Source organism: Bos taurus, chromosome 19 (genome assembly GCF_002263795.3).
Source record: "Bos taurus isolate L1 Dominette 01449 registration number 42190680 breed Hereford chromosome 19, ARS-UCD2.0, whole genome shotgun sequence".
NCBI classification, from domain to species: Eukaryota; Metazoa; Chordata; class Mammalia; order Artiodactyla; family Bovidae; genus Bos; species Bos taurus.
Window position 1 is genome coordinate 44628976 of NC_037346.1, and position 23859 is coordinate 44652834.

The window sequence follows — 23859 nt, forward strand, 5'->3', positions numbered from 1 at the left end:
TGTTTCGGGACTTCTCTGGCAGTTCAGTGGTTAAGACTCTGCACTGCCACTGCAGTGGGGCAAGGGTTCGATCCCTGATCGGGGCACTAAGATCCCACATCTCCCTAGGCCGCACAGCCAAAAAAATAAAGTTTGTTGAGGCCTTAAAGAGTCAGAAGAGGTTGCTATTCTATCTAGGTATACAGAGAAAAACACACACCAAGGATGGAGATGGTTTATTGATCATTATAATAAAAAATATATATATCCACCTATATATATGTGGGTGTATATATGCAGAAATAAAGGATGAGAGGATATAAACCCAAGAATCAATAGCTCTTACATCGAGGTGGTAGCATTAAGGTTTACACTTCTTATACTGAGTGTGTATTCTGTTTACAATAGGGTAAGAATGATCAACTCTTTTCATTTGGAAATCAAGGCACCATTATCATCGTTAGGACTGCTGCAAGGGGCTGGGCTCTTGCTTCAGGCTTGGGGGATGGGGCTGAAGAGGCCTTTCTCTAAAAGCCAGGAAGAGCCAAGCTGGGACTCTCCCCCATCTGCTCCTCTTCCCATGCTCACCCCTCCTCCACTGCACAGAGCCCTGTGTTAGATGGGGGGGTGGGAGGTGGGGGAAAGAGGGTAGGACACAAAGCCCCCCATAGCTAGCTTCCTGCCTGGATGGCATTATAAACGAGGGGGAATGATGGCAGCACCCTTTCAAATAGCAACATGTTAACACTCACAAATGAATATATACATGCTGAGAAGCTGAGTGTAACAAGAGATTAATAAAGAGGGTGAGTAGCAGAATGAACGGCTGGGGGAGGACTGTTAATAAAGGAAGAGGGTGTTGGCGTTAATTGCTCTGAGCCAGGAAGGCAGGTCAGGGCTCCTGATGCAGGCGGCTCCAGGGACCAAGAGGGGCCAGGTGGTCAGGACACCTTGATGGAGCAGCTCCCAGCTGACAGCGCCCCCGTAACCCCCATCAGTTCCTCCTGGTTCTTCTGGTTTCCAGGGTAGTGGGGACTGGAGGGGGGCTCTGCAGGCCAGTTGGATGAGGGGAGGTCGGGAGGAAAGAGAAAATGAGGCTACCTCCCACCATTCCCTTCCCCCACCCCAAAACCCATGTCTCCCCTCCTACCAGCGTCCCTGAGGTGCTTAGAAGGACCCTAGGCCCTCCTCTCACCCGGGTCTCGGCCCACCCTGTCCCCTCCATACTTCTTGTCTCCATCTGCCACTGTGGCCCAGACCATCCTGCTCCCAAATGCCAGTCACCTGGGATTGCCAGGGGCCCAGCTGGCCTCTTCAAGGTGGTGCTGGGAAGGCGGGCAATGCGGCTGCGGCCTCGGGCAACTCCCAGTGAGCGGGAGATGGAGGAACTGTAGTCGGGGGGGGAAGGAAGGAAGCAAGGAAGGAGGGTGGGAAGGTCACAGCCAAGTCTGTGGACTATGGAGGGGTGGGGGGATGGGTGGTGGTGGTGAGAGCTAGACACCGAGCCTTGGGAGGAGGGGGAGACTGGGCATCAAAAGGAAGGGGAGATGAGTGGGGTTTGGAAGGGAAGTAGAGGTGAGGGGTGGGCAGTCCACTGCCTGGGTTATCCAGCGAGCATGTCTCCCTCATGGAGAGGGGTCCCGCAGCCTTTACCAAAGGAGGGAGACACCCACCTCTAGTATAATCCCATAATAGCAGGAACCTGGGACCCTCAGTCAGACCATCAGTCGCTGGCCCTGCTCACAAGACCCCCACACTCCAAGGGGTACACACACACACACACACACACACACACACACACACACACACACACGCAGGGCCTGTAGTTTGCCTGGGCATCTGCTGCCCTGGTAAAAGCTCTTTCTCTGCCTCCACCCCACACATCCCCTCAACCTCACCTCACAGCGCGCCTCTTCTTGCGGGCTGAGGTCCCAGAGAAGGAAGATGCTGGCTTGGGGCCCTTCATGGTGAACAGGGGCATGGGGGCGCTGGGGAGGGAGGGAGACAAAGGGATCAGAAGGGAACCAGAAATGGGTGCTGGCCACTCCCCCCTCCGGCACCCAGGCTGGTGGGGCTGGGAGGGTGGACGGGATGACCTCTGAGGTTCCCTTCTCCTAGGAGGCGGATTCCTCTCCCTGCCCCACTCGGCCTCGGCTGACAGCTGAGTGACAGCCCTGTTCTGGGAGAACATCCAGGTGTCAGTTTGTGGCGTGTCCAGGGAACTGGAGTTCAGACAGTTTCACCCTTCCACCTGCCTGGCTCTGAGCTTGTTACCGAGAGGAGGGTTCGGGCTGTGGGAGGGATGGGGGGTAGTGGGCAGCCTGCCACCCTTGGCCTCCTGAGTCCAGGTTAGTCTGCAGCCTGTTCGAGTCCAGGTTAGTCTGCAGCATGTTTGTGGTCCTGAGCTGGCTACTGCTCCCCCGCCCTTCCATGTGGGCAGAGGGCAAGGGGGAAAGCAGCTTTCCACCCGAAAACGCCGAATAAAGTTTTCTCAGGATTCCCCTCCCTTCCCAGTTCCAGATGCTGGGCTGGATCTGGGGTGGAAGCGGTGGAAACAGGTATTTCTCAGAGGAACACAGAACTCAGGCCAGGCCTGAGTGATGCAGTGGGGTGGGCATCCCGGGTTAGTTCCTACTCCCTGCTGGCAGGGGGCTTCTGTGAGCTACTGTGGGCATGTCACAAACCAGCACAGAGCTGGTAGCTCTGAAGTATAGACAGACAAGGCAGAACCCCCAAGAGAAGCCATGCCTCGACAGAAACTCATCCTCTGCTCCCCTGGGCCAGGATGCTGGTCAGATCAAAGGGAGAGAGTCATAGAGTCAACTCCAAGAGCAGACTGTCTCCTCTTCCCTTTGATAGCACCTCTGGCGCTTGCTGACCCCTTATCCCCTGTTGGGAGGCTGGAAGGGAGACTCACCTGGGGATGAAGGGCTGATCCAGCCTGTTCAGCTCCTGGGGCACACTGTCCCAGCCAATGCATTCGTGGAAGCCCAGTTTTGCAAGGGGCTCCTCGGAGAGGTCAAAGGTGGCATTGAGGTCCCGAGAGGGCAGGGGCAGAGGAGTGGAGCAGTTCTGCAGAGCGGAAGGGCCCAGGGGCACCCGGCTTTTGATGACAGTAGCTGGGCAGAAGCGAGGGGATGGGCAGGGAGAGGGGGCCCTCTTCCCCGTGGGGGTGCTGGGCCCACATGGAAGCCGAGCCTCAGGCAGGGTCCCCCTCCTCAGGCAGGGCAGGAGGGACTGGCGCTGGCGCTTGGTCCCCAGTTTTGGGGCCGGGGGGCTGTCTGGCTCCGAGGGGCTCGGTCTCCTCCTCTTCTTCTCTGTGGCCTCCCGAGATGCCTGGGGTGGAGTGCAGTCTGGCCCAGGTGGGACCCCCAGAGTGTGTGTGAGGCCACTCAGTTGCCTTGCCATGGTCCGAGTTACAGGGCCCGAGTATCCTGCAGATTCTGGGCAGAGAGGAGGAGGGTGCGGAGAGGGATCAGGGGTTGAAGGAAGAAGAGTTTCTAGAATCTGGGGAGACAGGAGACAGGCAGGAGCGCCTGACTCCTCAGGTCTGCGTGACTCCTGGGCCTCTCTGTGCAGATGCCCATGATCCCAGGGGTCCAGCCTCCCATCAAACCATGCATCTGGGGCTGTGGCCACCCCTTGGCAGAAGGAAGCAGAGCAGGGCTGAGACTTACTTGACTCTGAACGCAGCTCTTGAGCCAGAGGTGCCTTCCTGGCTGGGCCAGGCTCCCCAGAAGCCTCCCCTCCAGGCCCAGCGTTTTCCTCTCGCACCAGCTGCTGCAGAGTCTCAAATTCTGTGACCATGTCGGGGGTCAGGAGGTTGGCTGCTTGGAGCAGGGAATACTGGCGCTGGGCCAGGCACAGCACCCTCAGGGCCAACCTGGAAGAGAGGCACGGGGGTCCCCGCCCTGCCTCAGCTCTCTCAGCCACGAGCAGCACACAAGCACTGGACCGCTCCTGCCTTGACGAGACCGCCTGGCCAGCCTCATCACCCTCCCAGTTGTGCTGAAGACCAAGGCTGGCGGAGATGACCGTGGGTAATGGTGGGAGGCTTCACCCACTAAAAATGTCCCCTGACAAAGACGGTAGTCGGGAAGTGGGGAAAGGGGACTGGGTGGCCTCGGAACGTCTGAGTTTCCTCTCAGCTCTGCCACCTATGAGTGCTGTGATCTTGAGTAAGTCCATTTCCCAGGGGCCATGAGAGGTCGCAGGGAAGAGGCCGGCTCAAGCCAGACCAACAGCTCAAATTCCAGCTCCAACACTTCCCAGCTGTGTGACCCTGGATCACCTCGCACCCTCAGTGTCCACATCCCTAAAATGCAGATAACACAGGCAGCTACCTCATAGGATTGCTGGGAAGATGAAATGGGTTATTTTTAAAATTTTTGGCCATGCCTGGCAGCTTGTGGGATCCTAGTTCCCTGACTAGGAATTGAACCCCGGACCCTCAGCAGTGAAAATTTAGAGTCCTAACCATTGGACTCCATCGAAGTCCCCAAATGGGTTATTTTAGATATAAAGTGTTTAATGAGTACTTGGTACATACTCAGCACTGTAAGGTTAGCTAATTATTATATTCTAATAATAATAATCATGCCATCTACCTCATTAGGATAAGAGGAGATTAAATAAGACAGGCCATTTGATCTTTGGTTCTGAGGAGACCCTCAAAAATGCATTCAGCCTGCACTTTCTATTTAACAATTGGGATCCTGAAAGAGTGTGTGTGTATTAACATGTACTTTGCATGCACTGAGGGGCCATTTAAAGGAAATTACGAGGATAATGTGATTATTGGTGTTATAAATTTAGATTCTAATAAAGCAAATTTTCTTTCTGTGAGGCACACCTATGATAAAAGAATAAACACAATTATCTCAGTGGGGATTATTCATGGCCAATCATTTATCCCTGGGTAGCACTACCTGCCTGGGCATCTCTGAGCTCTGCCCTCAGTGTGTGCACAGGGAGCCCAAACTCATTTTATAAAGCAGCCTCCAGGCCCCTTTGAAAGAAGGCAGGATATAAATTAAAAAGGACACTGCAGAAACTCATTCTATATCTGCCTGAGCCACAAATTATACAAAAATAAGACAACTGAGAAAAGTGGGCATCTAGGGACAAATGCTCTGACTTGGCTGTCAGATGACCCAGGTCTGACTCCGTCCCTCTCGTCCTGTAGCCCCGGCAAATGGGGAGTTGGTCTATATCACGAGTTTTCAATTTAGGTTTCAAGAAACCCATCAGAGGACATTTTTAATGGAACAGCTCTGCTTTATCTGTTCTACATATTAGACCTCAGGATAAGATTTCATTTGAAGACAGGGCTTTGCTGCTAAAAAAAATTCTGAAAAACCACTGAACTGGAAAATCTAAAATCTACTCAGTGTCCCAGTAGTCTAAGATTCTAAATTCTAAAGTCAAAGTGAAATTATTTTCGATTATCTGGTTGTTAGGGTATTCCCAAGTATCAGGGGCTGCGGATCTAGAATGTTCCACAACCCCTGATACTTTGGGTCTTCCATCACTTTTATTAGTATCTGTTATTAGCTCTGTTTCCCTGATGGCTCAGTGGTAAAGAACCTGCCTCCTAATGTAGGAGACACAGGTTTAATCCTTGGGTCGGGAAGATCTCCTGGAGAAGGAAATGGTAATCCACTCCAGTATTCCTGCCTGGGAAATCCCATGGACAGAAGAGCTTGGTGGGCTATAGTCCATGGGGGAGCAAAAGAGTCAGACACAACTTAGCAACTAAACAACATTATTAGCTCTGGACCGTGATGCCCAAATCGTAGCCAAAGTTGAAGCCACTTTTCAGAAACCACAAAATCAGAGGCAAAGCAGAAATGAGAACCCTGGTGTCCCCCGTCTTCGCAACGGGGGACTCCAGGCCAAGAGACCCTGAGTCATCAGTGGCAGCCTGTGGTTGTTCCATGGGGGCCCGGGGGCATCCCGCCAGTACATTCCTGCCACTCCTGGGCCCTGGGGAGTCGGCAGCAGGAGGCAGATAATAAGCCACTGATTATTCAGGCTGCAGCATTTTTGCTGAGTCGGGAACAGACACTCCTCAACAAGAAATAAAATTAAACAGGCCCTTCTGTCCAGAAGCTTTAAATACACTGCCTAGCGTGAGGCGTGCTGTGGAGGGAGGTGTCGGGTTGGCAGCAGCAAAGCTAAGTGGCAGAGAATTTATGTTCTGGGGGCCAAGGAAGAAAATACTAGCAGCACCTCTCTATTAAGCACGGAAAGAATGGTCCAAAAGCCATTTCTCTCTGGGTTTGTATTTACTTCTGAGGAGAAATAGCCTCAATCTGTCGATGAGACAGACGACGAACACCTGACTCAGGAAGGCCGTCCCATCCTCAGCGGCCGCCCAACTTCTCTTGGCTGAGCACGGGCAGCTTGGCCCTTAGGCTGGAAAGCATAGCTCCAGCCCCAGGCAGCCCTACCCTACCTTGGCATTCGCCAGCTGTCTGGATGGAATTTGGTGTTTTGCTTCCCTCTTGTCAAACTGCCAGCTACAGAGTAATAAAGAGGCTGCTGTGTAAACAGAGTAGGCGATAATAGCAAATTGTTGACGGCAGGTATGGGACAACTGGATGACAAAAGACTTGCCTCTTGGACTTCCCTGGTGTGGTGGTTAAGAATCTGTCTGCCAATGCAGGGGACACGGGGTTTGATCCCTAATCTAGGAAGATCCCACATGCCTTGGAGCAACTAAGCCCGTGCACCGCAAGTACTGAGCCTGCTCTCTACAGCCCATGAGCCACAACAAGAGAAGCCTCTGCAATGAAGAATATTCACTGCTTGCCGCAACTGGAGAAAGCCCATGTGCAGCAATGAAGACCCAGCGCAGCCAAAAAAATAAAGACCTGCCTCTTTAACTAAAACACAAACAGAGCTTCTATGATATGCTTGGCACCAGTACTCCTTCCAGGGAGAATTCCATGGTCAGAGGAGCCTGGCAGGCTACAGTCTGTGTGGTTGCAAAGAGTCAGAAATGACTGAGTGACTTTCACTTTTCTCCTTCCAGGGGGCCTGGAACCCATCACCTCCCGCCTTGGACTCTGGAGAGGAGCAAGAAGATACCTACTGCTTAGAACGGTCCCTGTCCAGGTTTGGTGGTGGGAGGTGGTCCACGACTGGCTTGGGCTGCACGGTCAGGTCAGGGGACCTGGGCGATGGGTGTCTGAGGTTCTGTTCTGGCACCTGGGTTGGAATCTAGACAGGAAGAGTGTCACAGGTAGAGAGCCCAGGGCAGCCTCCCTCGTTTTACCTGCACAGCTCCTGAAACCCACCCATCCTCCACGAGTGGGAATGACAGCTCCTGGAATGATTTGGTCCTAGTAGGGTCCTTCTCTCTCCCAGTTTAGGTCCTCCCTTCTTCCTCCCTTTCTGGTAACACACAGGCTCCCTGCTTTCAGACACACCGGATCTGACTAGTTCTTCCTGCACAGAATCTGAAAGTCTCCCAATGACTGAGATATAAGCCATCCAAGCAGAGAAGCCAGGACTGAAGGGACCCACGAGTTGGGGGAGGGGATTTTCTTCCAATATCCCACCAGCTCCAAGCCCTACCTCCTTGGCCGGGCCTTCATCCTTGTCCTCTGGGGGCTGCTCCCTATTTGAGGAGTTCCCGTCCACGACCTTCTCCCCTGGGGCCTCTGACCCCAGGCTCTCCTCTTGAAGGACTGCTGACCCTGGCTGGAGCTCTGGGGTGCGGGGCTGGCTGGGGAGATGGGACGGTGAGGGGCAGCTGGGGAGGCTAAGGAGGAAAGGAGAGGTTTGCGAGGTGTGAAGCAGGGGCAAGTGGGAAAAGCAGGGAGGGGCAGGATCTCTGTGGCTTCAGATGGTACAGAGTCTGTAAGGGGTTGGATGCTCAGGTAACAGGTAGGTAGTAGCTGGGGGTGAAGAAGGAGTCAAGGATTTTCTGGTAACGTGTGGGCACGTTAAGTCACTTCAGGCATGTCTAACTCTTTGCGACCCCGGGGACTGTAGCCCGCCAGTTTCCTCTGTCCATGGGATTCTCCAGGCAGGAATACTGGAGTCGGTTGCCATGCCCTCCTCTAGGAGATCGTCCCAACCCAGGGATCGAACCTGCTTCTCTTACATCTCCTGCATTGGCAGGCAGGTTCTCTACCAGTAGTGCAACCTGGGAAGCCCAGAAAACAATGACACCCACCCCCTGAACGCACCTTCCTGTGAATAGCTGATGCTGCTTATATGGACTGGGGTGTGATTTACTCCTCCAGCACAGAACATTCTAGGTGGCAATCAGAATGCTGGGCACTGAATGAGAATCCCTAACCCCAGGTGCCAGAACAGAATCGAGGAGTCCTAGCCCTCCACAGGCTGGGGAAAGGACGGGGCAGGACAGGGTGACAGAACTCACGGTTGATGCGGAGTGCCTGGCTTGGGGGACCGTGGAGCGTCGTGAGGTGGGGCCTGGGCTGCTGCCTCATACACCCGGAGCTTCTCCCTCAGGGCGGCCACCTGGAACAAAGTGGCCCATCCCCTCAGAGCCCCTGCTGAGCGCAGGGTGGTGGCAGAGCGACCTCCCCCATGAGTTGCCCCCCGAGTGCCCTGCCCCCTGGTCAAGTTCCCCAGGCGGCTCCTCACCTCAGCCTGGAGCTGCTGGCAGATGGTGGCGTACTGGCTGATGTGACAGTCCAGGCTGATCACGTTGCTCTTCAGCTGAGGTGGGGACACAGGGGAGAGATCTGTTTGTTTATTCAAAGCAGCTTTTGGCAACTACTTCCAATGGCCAGACACTGCTAGGCACCTCACTCACACCCCGGCTGCTCACCCTCAGGACTGAGGAAACGGGGAGGCCAGAGGCTCACCTAACACAGCAGGAGGAGAGCTTGCGTTTGACCCCGAGACCCCGGGCTCCCTGACCCATACGCTCTCCCCAGCCCAGGGGCTTTGCAGCAGTGGATCCGGGAGCCCCAGGGCTCCCTGTGGGAGGCAGGGGAAACCAGGCAACTCTGCTTCTATCTGCACTATATGTTGTTTTACCAAAATAAGGGCCTGCTGCTAAAAACAAATCTGACAAAGATCACTGGCTGACACTCGGCCACTCCGTTCTGTTGCTTTCCTCTTGAGATAATTTAGCCTCAACCATCCCAGCGCTGTGGTATTTGAAGGACGAAGACTGGGTCACCTCTCCTCTGGGCCTTGCGGGAATGCTCGCTCCAGGTACTGGAGGAAGCCGGTGGGTCCTGTCCCCTCCTCTTCCCAGTCTGGGGGCTCCCCCGACACCACTACACCCCCACCCCAGGCTGGCGTCCTGGCTGGCACGCACCGAGAGTTTGATCTCCTTGGCCCGGTCGGCATACTTGAGGGTGTTGTAGGTGTCCTCGTAGGTCAGGCTGGAGGGGCTGACGGCAGCGATCATCACCGTTCGGCAGTTGCCCCCAATGCAGTCCTTGAGGAGGCGGGTCAGCTTGCTGTCCCGGTATGGCACGTGAGACTTTCGGCCCTGGGGACAGTGGATGGGCGTGGAATGAGTGTCTAGACTAGACAGACCCAGGCCGGGACTCGGTAGCTTTGGGGTTTTGGGGGATATTTATATTTGTATCTATATATATATTTAAAAATTTATTTATTTGGCTGCACTGGGTCTTGGTAGTGGCATGCGGGATTTAGTTTCCTGACCAGGGATAGAACCCAGGTCCCCTGCATTGGGAGCGTGGAGTCTTAGCCACTAAACTTCCAGGGAAGTCCCTGTTTTTGCTTTTGTTGTTTTTTTTTTTTTTCTGACTAAGCTGCTGGGCTTGCAAGAGCTTAGTTCTCCAACTAGGGATTGAACCTGGTCCACTACAATGAAAGCACCGAGTTCTAACCACTGGACCACTAGGGAATTTTGACCCAGGGCTGGAGGGAGGGACCCTCGTCCTTGGCAGTGGGTTGTTGCCCTGGGGAGGAGCCTGACTCCATGCGGCTTTACCTTTGCGTCCGCCAGGGCGTTGAGGACGTTGATGAGGGCCAGCAGCGAGCGGTTGATGTTGGCTCCCTCCCGTAGCCGCTCCCCCTTGGCATGGGTGCTGGACGCCCGCTCTGAGCCTGCCAGGTCGATGAGGCTCATCTTGGCCACGCGAAGGGCCTGGGTCAGACCTGGGATCCGGTCCTGCTGCTTCACGAAGATCTGGGGGCAGAAGGCCGGGGTGAGGGGATGCTGGCTACCAGGAGTCCAGACTCAGGTCCTGGCCTGTGGCCCCTGCTCACCTGGAAGATGGCATGGGAGCGGGAGGATGTAGCGTTGGCATCAGTGGGGTGCTGTGTGCGGTTACGGTTCCCCCGGGTCAGCATGCCCAGCAGCTGCTCAGCTGAGGTTGGCTGCAGAGGAGACACGAAGGGAGGGGGCTGTGGTCTCTCCAACCAGGACTTTTCCCTAGCAGAAGGGCCACTCTTCAGAACCAACGTCACCCCCATGCTACCACCACTGCCACCCCGACAGGATCCAGGACATCCCCAAACTGCCTGGTGAGGGGATCCCAGAGGACCAGTGGGGCTGCCCGTCTCACCTAAGCCCAAGTCTTACCTGGTGGAAGGAAAGTCCTTGTACCACCACCCCTTTGTCGGGGTCCTCACGGATGGCAAGGGGCCCCTTGGGCTCCAGGAGGTCGTGGATCTGCTCATTGTACACCTGAGGAGAAAGGAATCAGGGAGGGGTCTGGTGGAGAGGCTGGTCAGGAAGTCTCTCCCCTAGGGGGCTGGGGGATTCCCAGGCCAGAGAAAATGACAAGACATGCTTGGTGAATGACCCTTGCGAGATGACGTAACGTGACGACTAGGGTCAGTTCACGCGCAGTCTCTCTTGGAGCTGTGTCCGCCCTCTGGGCCCCCGTCCTCCCACTTCCTCCTACTCTCTGCCCCTCCTGCCTGCTCCACCGCACTCCCTCTTCAGGTGGTTGTGAGAATGAGGGAGGAGGCTGCCCCGTCCTGGGGCGCCAACAGCCCTACCTCCAGGTAGCTGATGAGCACCTCGAATCTCTTCTCCTCCCGGCAGGCCTCAAGTCTTCTGTACAGCTCCATGGTGGTCAGGTACATGATGCCAGGGTCCCTCTCTCTTCCCAGCATGGTGTGTGTCTTCCCGGCCCCGGTGGCCCCATAGGCAAACACTAGAGAGGACAGAGTAGGGAGGAGGGTGGTGACAGGGCTCCCCCAGGGCATTTTCATCTGGCCAGCCCCTCTCCTCCTCCAAACCCCTTTGCTTCCTTTCGCATGCATGGTTGCACTGCTCCCACCCACCCACAGCCCCCACGTTCCCAGCTGTCGAGTTCTCCATGTCCTTTCCTGGTCCCCCTGTAGGCCTGTGGACTTGAAGGCAGAGGGGTCTCCACCACGGGTGGAAGCTCGTCCCTTCCTCGGGGCACCTTCTGCAGCCTGGGTAGCTTCCTCTATGGAAAGCCCACAGTTCTTTCCCTCACTTCATGTAGCTCAGCTGATAAGCACACACTTGCAGGTGTGATTTTGCGACGTGTCTTCTCCCTGCTCTAGACTGTAAGCATCCAGAGGGCAGGAACCCTCTCTGTCTGACCTATTGTACCCCAGGGCCCAGCAGAGTGGCCCCCACACCAGAGAAGACTGAGTGAGGGGCCCACAGAGAAGGCAGGGCCAGAGCCTTCCTCATCTGGTGCCCAGCGGAGGGGCAGGCGGGCTCACCTGAGCAGTTGTAGCCCTGGAGGAAGCTGTCCAGGATGCTGTGGGTGGTGTGCTGGAACACATCCTGCTGGGTGGCCGTCTCACCGAAGACCCGGTCAAAGACAAACGTCAGGTCTTTGCCCTTCTTCCTGGGGCCATCTTGGGCGCTGCCCCATTTCAGGCCAAGGAAGCCCCCATCGGGCTCCTCAGGGTCGAACACCAGCACACGCTCGTCTACCACCTGAACCACAGGCCGCCGCTGACTCTCCAGCTCCTTCGGAGTCGGGGGCCGCAGCCGCACCACGACCCGCAACATGCTGTCCTCCACCGCCATCACCATGGCAACACCTGGGCAGAGAGGCGATGGAGATGAGGACCAATCTCACTCAGGCCTGACCGGGTATTCCTCAGTCTAGTATTCAGGGGCCTTCTCCCACCTCCTCTACAGCTCATCTCCGTTTTATACCTCGAGAGAATAAAATTATTGATGCCAGCACCAATTACTAACAAATATCTTTCTTCTTCCCTGGTAGCTCAGCTGGTAAAGAATCTGCCTTCAATGCAGGAGACCCCAGTTTGACTTCTGGGTAGGAAAGATCCCCCTGGAGAAGGGATAGGCTACCTACTCCAGTATTTCTGGGCTTCCCTGGTGGCTCAGATGGTAAAGAATCCGTTTGCAAAGTGGGAGACCTGGGTTCAATCCCTGGGTTGGGAAGATCCCCTGGAGAAGGGTGTAGTAACTCCAGTATTCTTGCCTGAAGAATTTCCATGGACAGAGGAGTCTGGAGGGCTGCAGTCTATGGTGTCACAGAGTCAGACATGACTGAGCGACTAAGAACAGCACAGCACATCTCTTTTTCTCTTGAAATACCACCTTTGCCATATCCAGGTGACTGTATAGGTGGGCTTTCTATTATGTTCCACTAATCTGTCTATTCCTATGCCAACACAATAGTTCCTTTTAAAAGGAACACCATTCCTTAAAAAAAATTTTTTTTATTCATTTATTTGACCACAGTGGGTCTCGGTTGTGACATGGGGTCAAACCCAGCCCCCCACAATAGGAACATGGAGTCTGAACCGCTGACCACCAGGGAAGTGCCCACAGTTGCTTCTTTTCTAGCAAGGCCAGATCTAACCCTACCCCCAGCTTACTTTTTCATGATTTTCTTGGCTATTTTCAATCATTTTTTTCCTATTTGACTTTAAGAATTATCTTTATCAATTCCATCTCCATTTCAGAACCAATTCCCCCTCAAAAAGCCCAGCTGGGATTACAATTGGAATTAATATTAATTAATTAATATTAAATAATCAGCATCTCCTGATATGATATTTATTTTATATTAGATGTTTTCATATAAGAACATGGCTATTACCTTTTGAATTGTTCAGGTATTTTTTGTAGATTCAGATATTTTCTTTTTTTTTAATGTCATTGTTCTTATTTAATATAATTCCCAAGTACTTTATGAACTTAATTGCTATTATGAATGGAATACCTTCCCCAATCTCCATTTCCAGGCGGTAAACACAAGTAGGGAAAAACATGATTGATTTTTACATATTTGCCTTTTACCTACAATCCTCAAACTCTCTTATTAATTCCAACTGTTTTTTATTAAAGCTTATTGAGTTTTCTGAGTACACAATTGTATATCAGAAAATAATTTTTTTACCCTTTCTTCTCCATGATTATACTAAATATTTCATTTATTGTCTATTGCATTCCCTTGAGTTAAATAATAATGATGAAAATAGGCACCCCTGTCTTGTTTTTGATCTTAAAGGATCTTGATCTTTACTGCTTTATAGACATATTAGTTTTCGACTTTTAGACAAATAGGTCATTATCATACTAGTAATTTCATCTGTTCTTACTTTTACTCAGAGTTGTTATCAGGAATATCTAGAACTTTATCTGATGCTCTTTCAGCATCTCCTGATATGATTATATACTTTTTTTCTCCTTTATTTGGTTGGCGTGGTAAATTACTTGATATTATTCTTGGCATCAAATCAATCATGTACTCTTTTTTAAAATTTTTATTTATTTTTTTGGCTGCGCCTGGTCTTAGCTGCAGCATGCAGGATCTTCCATCTTCATTTTGGCACGTGGGATGTTTAGTTGCGGCACGCACACTATTTAGTGGCATGTGGGCTCCAGCTCCCTGACCCGCGATTGAACCTGAGCCGCCTGCATTGGAACACAGAGTCTCAGCCACTGAACCACCAGGGAAGTACCCCAACTACGCATTCTTGAAGAAATATCCTATTCCAGCCATACTGGAAATTTCCAGTTTTCAAATGGTCAAATATGTCAACCTCTTCTTTTGTTATTATTATGTCATATTTAAGAAGACAGTCCTTCCCCAAAGTAATAAACACGTTTAAAAAATATTTCTAATACTTTTCCTTTCTTACATTTAGGTCTTTATCCAGATGGAATTTACTTTTGTGTGTGCGAATGGTATGAGAATATTTCTAAATATCTTTTCTTTCCAAATGGCAAGCAATTATCTCAAGATCATTTATTAAACAGTGAATTCATTCTCCACTAATTTAAATGCCACATTTAACATAACTAAATTCTCATGTAAACATGAATTTGTTTCTGGATTCTCCATTCTGTTTTCCTTTTGCAGTAACTCACTGTTGTAATTATTGTGATTCTATACCACCTTACTGTTCTTTTTCTTGGACATTCTTGGGCAGCTTATCTTTATATGATTTTAGAGTCAGCTTATGAAGTTCTATGAAAAATCCTGCTAAGATTATTTTGAATTTCTAGATTAATACAAGAATTAGCATCTTTACAATATGAAGTCTTCCATATAGGAATATTGTATCTCTTTTCATCATTTACAACTTTATAATCTTTAGTAAAATTTCATTATTTTCCTCACATAAATTTTGTAAATTTCTTGATAGATTTACAAATAGTTACTGTACAGTCTTTGCTATATTGGAAATAGGCTCTTTTAAAAATTACATTTTCTAATTCGTTTTGCCAGAACGTAGGAAAGCTACCGATTTCTGTATGCGGATCTCGTATATGCGGATCTTGTATCTGGCCACCTTGTTGAACTCCCTTATGAGTTCTATTAGATTGTCATTGATTCTCTTAGGTTTTTCAATTAAATGACGATAAGTTTGCAAATAATGACAGTTACTTTCTATTTTTAGCTCGTCTATATTTAGTTCCCCACCCTCCACTACCCATTAGGAATGGGTGCTAAATTCTATCGAATGCTTTTTTGGCACTTGCTAAGATGATCACACGGTGTTTCTCCTTTCTCTGTGCCTGTACAGGGTGACATGGATAGATTTCCTAATGTTGCCTGGTAGTCATTCCAAAAGCTTATTTATGCATTCCCTCTTGAATTCCCCTCAGACCTTCCTGTGTGCTTTTTTCATTTCTCCTTCAAGCCAGCCTACCAAGGGTAAAGATGGAATTTCTGGAATGCAGGAATCACAGATATTCCTGGAAAAGTCCAGCTCAAGTCTAGGAATATATTAACAGGGATAAGAAAAGGTGGTGGGGGCAGGGGGGAGCTGTTCGAGGTTGAGGGGATAGGAATAGATGAATGCTTTCCTAGGAAAGAGTAGGTTCTGCCAACGGGTCACCATTACCAAGGTCATGCAGCAAAGAAACGTGGGATTTCACCTAATACTCCGGCCAACAACTCATGTTTTCCTTGGGGGATGAGGCAGAACCGAGTTGACTTCAAACGCTTGTCCTTCACCCCTAAACTTCCCAACTTCTTCCCCACACAGAACACAGATGTCAACCAATGATTATCTTTCTGAGTTGAATTAATTCTATTCCTGTCTCAGCCATCAGGCCATCACAATAACAAACATAATAGGTAAGTGTCCACTCAGGAACTGTTCTAGACACCTTACACTTTTCATCTCCTTTCGACCCTGTTGTGACCCCACAAGATAGATACTATTATTATTATTTATCTGTTTTTTACTTTTGGGCCACACCTGGCAGCATGAGGCATCTTTGTTTCCAGACCAGGGGATTGAAACCTCACAGTGCAAGCAGGGAGTCTTAACTGCTGAACTGCCAGGTAAGTCCTAATAGATACCATTCTCAGTCATTTTTCAAGGACAAAATTGAGACAGAAAGGGTTAAACAACTTGCCCAAGATCCCAGTGGTAGTGAGTGATGAATCCTGGTTCCAACCAGGCAGTCTGGCCATAGAGCCTGCTACACTGCCTCGTAATGACATTATATACTATGCTCTCATGCTTACATTGTTGTAATGGTCCCTTATGTTTGTATGATAATTATAATCCCTTTCATGTAACTAGCATTATGCCTTCTGCAAACACTTTCAGATAAATGGACTGGACCTAATTTTCGACACTCAGAATGCCTGTTTCCTATCCTCGCATGTGAAGTTCCTCCAGGGAACTTCACTTTTTTTCGGTTTCACCACACAGCTTGCAGGATCTTAGTACCCTGACCAGGGATCGAACCTGAGCCCTTGGCAGTGAAAGCACAGAGTCCTAACCACTGGACTGCCAGGAAATTCCTAGGAACCTCACTCCTGTGACCAGGCAAGTGAAGGCAGAGGGTGCCTGGTCCCACAGTCTGAGTCTATACTGGCTGCCTTAAGGCCAGTCCCAGCTCCCCGTGGAGAGGGTATTAGCTGAGGAGGAACCACAGAGCAGCGTCACATTCAAAGCAGGAAATTAAAAAGGGCACTGGCAGCAGAGTGCGCCTAACCTTTGCAGTTCTCTCCTCTCCGCCTCCTGAGGGCCAGCGAGGCAGGCTGTTTGCCTAATGAGATGTTTCCTTCCTACGGAGGAGAAAGCGCTGGGGGCGTGGGGTAGGAGGTGGGGAGGGGGAGGGTGACACCGGCATGGCCCCAGTCAGGACACCTGGGTCCTGGTCTCTGCTTTGGCCTCTGACTGCTGGGGAGGTCTTTCCACCAGCCACACCTCATGGATGTCACATCAGCGTCTCCCTTTGAGAGCTGGAGAGAACAGCTACTGATCTGCGCCTGCCCCAGGGGGATGGGAGATTAATGAGAGAACGTTTGTCAAGTTTGCTTTGATCCTCAGTTGGAAAGAGCATTTCAGCCCAAAGTACAAGGGAGATGATTCTTTAATAAGATCTTCAGGGTTCTGAGCGAGCCACAGTCACGTCCTGTTTCTAACCCGGGGCAGCTCATTAAAACCCGGAGGCTAGTTTGCTGCCAAGCTGGGGATGGGAAGCCAAAATTCGGTTGTTTTCAGGGTAGCTTCCTCTGCCCACCATCATAGGGACGGATAGAACAAACAAACCCACGCTCCTCAGAAGCCCCTGAAGAAGAATGCTTGAGGACTTGAGGGGGTCTGCCTGCAGACACTGGGAGCTCAGAAGGCAGGTGCCTATCCTTGGGTGTTGTACTTTTTATAGCAGTTGTTGTGGCCCCCTTCATTGCTCCTTCACAACTCTAACACAGTGTTTCTTGTCCTTAAGCTCCGAGACATTAGGACCCTCTGCTGATACAGTCTGTGCACCCCGAGATAACTCGGAACCAAATCCAGAACACAGTAGACACTGTGTAATATTTGTCCTATGAACGAATAAAGGCCAGAAAAACCAGGCTGAAGCCAAAAGCCTAAAAATAATTACGATTATATAATAGCTAACATTTATTGAGTACTTACTATGTGTCAGGCACTATGCTAAGTGCTTTACAAGTGTTTCATTTAACTTTCACAACAATCTCATTCTGTAGTTACTGATACAATTGTTACATCCCTACTCTACAAAGCAAACTGAGGCTCAGGAAGGACATTGTCACATCAGTGGTAAGTGGCAAGGCCAGAACTTGACTTTGTCCTGTCATCAGAGGCACTGCTCTTCATCCAAGGCTGTTCTGCCCTCTACCTGAGCCTTTCCAAGTCCCACTTCCCCTCACCTTAGTGAAAAATGTCCAAAGATGCCTTTTTCTTTCTATGGGTGGTAGTGCAGAGATAGCACTGTGTTCTTTTGTTTTTTGAAAAAGACAAAACTGTAACTAAGGACAGTTTTGTTTATTCCTTTCTAATCATTTTTTATTCTTCTTGTCTTACAGGCTAGGACATTTATTTTTCTTATCTAGCCAGGACCTTGGGTACAATTTTGAAAGCCGCAATAGGGGCTTCCCTGGTGGCTCAGTGGTAAAGAATCCACCTGGCAAAGCAGGAGACACGGGTTCAATCCCTGGTCTGGGAAGATCCCACATGCTGCAGAGCAACTAAGCCCTCGTGCCACAACTATCGAGCCTGTGCTCTAGAGCCTGGGAGCCGCAACTATAGAATGCCATGGGCTGCAACTGCTGAAGCCCTTGAGCCCTAGAGACTGTGCTTTGCAACAAAACAAGCCACCGCACCACAACCAGCGGGTAGCCCTGGCTTGCCATGACTAGAGAAAAGCCTGCACAGCAAAGAAGACCCAGCACAGCCAAAAATAACTAACTAAATAAAATTATATAGACTGAAAGAAAAAGAAAGCAGCAATAGTGAGCAATCTTGTCTCTTTCCCAGTTTTATAGGGAATGTTCCTATTATTTCACTTTTTAGTTGGTTTAAGGAGATTTGCCTCTATTTCTGAAGTGAAGTGAAGATCTCTCAGTCGTGTCCAACTTTGTAACCCCATGGACTATACAGTCCATAGAATTCTCTAGGCCAGAATACTGGAGTGGGCAGCCATTCCCTTCTCCAGGGGCTCTTCCCAACACAGGAATCGAACCCAGGTCTCCTGCATTGCAGGCAGATTCTTTACCAGTTGAGCCACAAAGGAAACCCAAGAAAACTGGAGTAGGTAGCCTATCCCTTCTCTAGTGGATCTTCCCAACCCAGGGATTGAACTGGGGTGTCCTGCATTGCAGGTGGATTCTTTACCAGTTGAGCTATTAGGGAAGCCCGCCTCTATTTCCAGCTTACCATTAAAAAAAAACACAAATGGTTATTGACTTATACTTTTGTGCCTAATGGAATATGTTTTTTTCCTTTAATCTGTAAATGTGTAAATTGTATGAATAGATCTTCTAGCATTAAACTATTCTCCCATTCCTGCGATAAATCCAATATGATCATAATGTAGTTTTTTTAATACATTGTTGGCTTCTGATTACTAATATCTTATTTCAGATTTTTACAACTACATTTATAAAAGAGAATGACTTGAAATTTTCTTTGCCTCATTTTTGGTATAACAAAATAGACTGGAAATGTTTTCTTTTTTTTCAGGGAGAGTTTTTACATGTTTGCTGCTGCTGCTAAGTCACTTCAGTTGTGTCCGACTCTGTGCGACCCCATAGACAGCAGCCCACCAGGCTCCGCCGTCCCTGGGATTCTCCAGGCAAGAACACTGGAGTGGGTTGCCATTTCCTTCTCCAATGCATGAAAGTGAAAAGTGAAAGTGAAGTCGCTCAGTCGTGTCCGACTCTTCGTGACTCCATGGACTGCAGCCTACCAGGCTCCTCTGTCCATGGGATTTTTCAGGCAAGAGTACTGGAGTGGGGTGCCATTGCCTTCTACATGTTCAGTTCAGTTCAGTTCAGTCACTCAGTTGTGTCCGACTCTTTGCGACCCCATGAATTGCAGCACGCCAGGCCTCCCTGTCCATCACCAACTCCCGGAGTTCACTCAAATTCACGTCCATCGAGTCGGTGATGCCATCCAGCCATCTCATCCTCTGTTGTCCCCTTCTGCTCCTGCCCCCAATCCCTCCCAGCATCAGAGTCTTTTCCAATAAGTCAACTCTTCACATGAGGTGGCCAGAGTACTGGACTTTCAGCTTTAGCATCATTCCTTCCAAAGAAATCCCAAGGCTGATCTCCTTCAGAATGGACTGGGTGGATCTCCTTGCAGTCCAAGGGACTCTCAAGAGTCTTCTCCAACACCACAGTTCAAAAGCATCAATTCTTCAGCACTCAGCTTTCTTCACAGTCCAGCTCTCACATCCATACATGACCACTGGAAAAACCATAGCCTTGACTAGACGGACCTTTGTTGGCAAAGTAATGTCTCTGCTTTTGAATATGCTGTCTAGGTTGGTCATAACTTTCCTGTTTAGATGCCTGTATATTTCTGGTGGAATTTGGTGGGTTTTATAAATGTGCTTGAAGGTAGGTGGCGGTAGTGGTAAAGAACCTGCCTGCCAGTGCAGGTTAGACGTAAACAGCCCGTTGGATCCCTGGGTGGGGAAGATCTCTTGGAGAAGGGAATGGCAATCCACTCCAATATTCTTGCTTGAAGAATCCCATGGACAGAGGAGCCTGGCGAGCTATAGTTTATAGGGCTGCACAGAGTTGGACACGACTGAAGTGACTTAGCACCGCAGGGCATGGCACAGAAGGTAGTTTTTAAACTAATTAAATTTCTTCAGTAGTCCTAGGTTTGTTGAAAATTTTCATAGCTTCTTGAATCAGTTTTGGTGAGCTGTTTTTCTTAGAAATTTGCCCAAAAGCATTATCAAAAAGGGTTCCCACTGAAGTCTTTCTCTTTTAATCTTTGAGTAGCCAAAGTTACGTCCCTATTTTAATTCCTAAGGTCATTTTTTCATGTTTCTTTTCTCTAGTCTTAATATTACCAGAGGTCTGGCTTTTTTATTAGTCTTTTCAAAGATACAGTTCTGGGCTAAGTTAATCATCTCTATTATATAGTAAAATTCTATTTCATTAATTTTTGCCCTTAACTCATTTTATTTTCTACACTTTTATTCTGTTGTTCTGTTCTATCTTATTAAAATTGGATATTTGCCTCACTTTGAGCTTGAAAAAGAAAATATTCTAATGTAAGCATTTAAGACTATAAATTTACCTCTAAGTGTTCTTTAACTGCATCACCCAAGTTTTATAAATGGCATTATCACTGTTTAATGCTAATTATTTTTAACTACAATAATGATATCCTATTTGACTGAGTCATTAAAAAAATTTTTTTTAAATCCAAGTGTGGGTTTATTCCTTTTTCTTTTGTATCTTAAGCTTAACTGCTTGTGGAAATAGAATATGGTTTGTACAGTACTCTGAAAACTCTTTAGATTCACTTTGTGGCCAGACAGAGACAATTTTTATAAATACCTCTAAATATATGCTACTTGCATACTTCTTAAAAAAAAAGGTAAAAAAAAAATGGAGCTAGGCTGGATAATAAATATAAAGAGCAACAAATTGAGACACTTTAAAGTCTCTCTGAGGGTGGAAAAATTCAATCATGAAATAGGCAGAGAAGGACTGGATATGTTGGTAGTTGTTTGAAGCATGGAATTTGGTGACCAGAAAGGATAGTGATGAGACTGGAGAAAGCAGGGTAACACCCAGGAGAAGCTTATACAGAAAAATGTTGTGGATGTTCTCCTTGGAGCTAAGCTTAATTTCTCTGCTTCCTAACCTGTAAAATGTAAATATAAGTATCTATGCCATTGCGTTGTTTTGAGGATTAAATGGGTTAACTCAAACCTGGTAGGTCAATAAATGTTAGCCAACATAATCAGAATTTATATGACCTACTGGCATTTCCCCCTGATACCAGAAGATCCACAGTCTGAAGTTAAAACAAACAAACAAAAAAACCTATTTCCCATGACAGACCAAGCTTATGTTTTCCGTGTCACTTCAGTACATTAAAGAGTCAAAGCTAAGAGAAAGGGCATCCTAGAAACAACAGCAGAAGGCCTGGTGTTCTGTCATGCAGACGTTCTTTCATTCCTTCCTTTATTCAATCAAATATTTACTAGGTGCCCCAGTAACTAAGTTACGGCCCCTGGCACAGCTCTGCAAACAGCTCTGCATAAATGTACAGAGAGGGTCTTAGCTACTCCATACAGATGTGCAGTCCCAGGTCTCCACTCCCGGCGCGCGGAAGGACCCAATTCTTCCTTACGTGTGAGTAAGAAGACCTTTCCCAGGGCGGATGTACAGAGCGCTGGGCCGAGGTGCAGACGTGCGGGCCCCAGTCAAGGTCCCGTACAAATAAGCAGAGGGTCCAGATCTCCCTTGCAGGCATCTAAGGAAGCGATTTCTCCCCGCACCGCCCACGCAGTGTTCGGAGACCACCACCCAGGACCTGATTGGTCTTCAGGCTGCACCTCTGTGTACTGCACAGAGGCCCGGCTCCGGCTTCCGCCGCCGCCAGCAGCTCGGTCCGCGAGTCCAGACATGAGCGCAGGGGCCCGCGGAACCGGCTCAGCCGTGGGCCAGTGCTTACCCTTCGTCGGTTCTCCGTCGCTGGTGTCGCCGCTCGCTGCAGGGTCCTGCCGCAGCAGACCGGAAACCCGGACCACCAGAGATCGCCCCCTCCCCAAGTACCCTACCCGCGCCAACCTCCGGCCCGCGCCGCGTGTTCAAATTAGCCGGGTCGACTCTTCCGCGCTTCCCATTGGTCGCTGCCCGGATCGCTGATTGGCTGTTTCCTAAGAAACAAAGTACAGCTCGGCAGTGGCGGGCGTTGTCCACAGTGCGCTTGCGCACTTTGCCTTCCTGCTTGCTGGAGGTTTGAGGGAGTGTGCCTGAGATCGGAAAGAGCAGCAGAAACCAGTATGGGGTAGAGGTACCCAGGGGGGCAGTTATGGCCTGTCTCACTTACCCTTGGGACTGAGTTCGTCATCAAATGCAGCAGCCAGACATCAAACACGTTTTCAAACCTGCATTTTCTGTGGTCTCAGTCGGCATCCGCTTATCCAAAAAGGGATTTTCAGTTGCTGTCCAGGGTTTCTTCTCTTCCGCGACCATCCAAAGAATGAACTTCAAGCCAGCGGAGGCAGAGAATGGCCCACTTGGCTTTATCAGTGTCAGGATTATCATGGACAGACTGTTGAGTATGAGCAGCACACTTTAGGGCACCTCTGGGCAGCATTGTCTCCATCCTCCACAGCGGCCAGCTACTTGGATTCTGGTGGGCCACACTCAGGCTGATCCCCAACCCCGGGGTTTGTGGAGGTCGAAGAGAGAGACTTGCCCTGGAGTCAGGAAGTCTGATTCCAATCCCTAGTGACAGAATCATCAATTAGTGCTGAGACTGTGGAAGTCACTTCCGTTTCTCTGGCTGCTTCTTTCTCATCTATAAAATGGGACAAATATCCTGCCCTTCCGACTTATCAGAAGAGCATGGATGGAAAACCATCTTAAGCCTCATCATATATAAGGGGATAGCTATCTAGTCTGATTAGGATGAAGCAGTGGTGGCTGTCAGGAGCCAGTTGCTCCACCCTTTCATTAGTCTGATCTGCCCCGACACAGGACCATAAGCAGGTCGAGGCACGCAAGAAAGCAAAAGACATAGTTCCCTAGCAGGTCTACTGTGAAGATGGTTCAGTTCAGTTCAGTTCAGTTGCTCAGTCGTGTCCGACCCTATGGACTGTAGCACGCCAGGCCTCCCTGTCCATCACCAACTCCCAGAGTTCACCCAAACTCATGTCCATTGAGTCCGTGATGCCATCCAACCATCTCATCCTCTGTCGTCCCCTTCTCCTCCTGCCCCCAGTCCCTCCCAGCATCAGGGTCTTTTCCAATGAGTCAGCTCTTTGCATCAGGTAGCCAAAGTATTGAAGTTTCAGCTTCAACATCAGTCCTTCCAATGAACACTCAGGACTGATCTCCTTTAGAATGGACTGGTTGGATCCCCTTGCAGTCCAAGGGACTCTCAAGAGTCTTCTCTAACACCACAGTTCAAAAGCATCAATTCTTCAGTGCTCAGTTTTCTTTATAGTCCAACTCTCACATCCATACATGACTACTGGGAAAACCATAGCCTTGACTAGACGGACCTTTGTTGGCAAAGTAATGTCTCTGCTTTTTAATATGCTGTCTAGGTTGGTCATAACTTTCCTTCCAAAGAGTAAGCGTCTTTTAATTTCATGGCTGCAGTTATCATCTGCAGTGATTTTGGAGCCCCTCGAAATAAAGTTTGTCACTGTTTTCACTGTTTCTCCATCTATTTCTCATGAATTGATGGGACCAGATGCCATGTTCTTAGTTTTCTGAATGTTGAGCTTTAAGCCAACTTTTTCACTTTCCTCTTTCACTTTCATCAAGAGGCTCTTTAGTTCTTCTTCGCTTTCTGCCATAAGGGTGGTGTCATCTGTATATCTGAGGTTATTGATATTTCTCCTGGCAACCTTGATTCCAGCTTGTGCTTCTTCCAGCCCAGCGTTTCTCATGCTGTACTCTGCATATAAGTTAAATAAGCAGGGTGACAATATACAGCCTTGACGAACTCCTTTTCCTATTTGGAACCAGT

The 23859-nt window shown here is 49.4% G+C and overlaps 1 protein-coding gene and 1 long non-coding RNA gene across 3 annotated transcripts; one reads left to right on the plus strand and one right to left on the minus strand.

The window, feature by feature from the left end:
* Window positions 1–200: 200 nt before the first annotated feature.
* On the minus strand, window positions 201–21971 carry KIF18B (kinesin family member 18B). 2 transcript variants are annotated; one of them, NM_001192283.2, is made up of 16 exons: window positions 21829–21920; window positions 11650–11976; window positions 10948–11105; window positions 10526–10630; window positions 10210–10320; window positions 9932–10129; window positions 9287–9463; window positions 8602–8676; window positions 8375–8475; window positions 7561–7747; window positions 7076–7203; window positions 3657–3862; window positions 2897–3422; window positions 1878–1967; window positions 1264–1367; window positions 559–1027 (listed from the first exon to the last, which is right to left on the minus strand). In NM_001192283.2, exons 2-16 carry the CDS (start codon window positions 11966–11968, stop codon window positions 921–923), a joined length of 2592 nt encoding a protein of 863 aa, NP_001179212.1. In that variant the 5' UTR covers window positions 11969–11976; window positions 21829–21920; the 3' UTR covers window positions 559–920. The 2 variants fall into 2 exon arrangements, with proteins under 2 accessions (XP_059733890.1, NP_001179212.1); XM_059877907.1 differs by lacking the exons at window positions 7076–7203; window positions 7561–7747 and having other exon boundaries at window positions 201–1027; window positions 21829–21971.
* Window positions 11975–20535, plus strand: LOC104975097 (uncharacterized). The gene is made up of 4 exons (XR_813418.4): window positions 11975–14098; window positions 15406–15497; window positions 15629–15707; window positions 18865–20535. It is a non-coding gene; the product is annotated as an uncharacterized lncRNA (long non-coding RNA).
* Window positions 21972–23859: the final 1888 nt, after the last annotated feature.

Coding starts and splice junctions, on each gene's coding strand:
- KIF18B (NM_001192283.2), bottom strand. CDS start 11,968: ATGGTGATGGCGGTGGAGGACAGCATGTTGCGGGTCGTGGTGCGGCTG. Junction 11,106..11,649: donor CCAGGGCTACAACTGCTCAG/GTGAGCCCGCCT, acceptor TGTCCTCTCTAG/TGTTTGCCTATGGGGCCACC. Junction 8,476..8,601: donor GCCAGCAGCTCCAGGCTGAG/GTGAGGAGCCGC, acceptor ACTTTGTTCCAG/GTGGCCGCCCTGAGGGAGAA.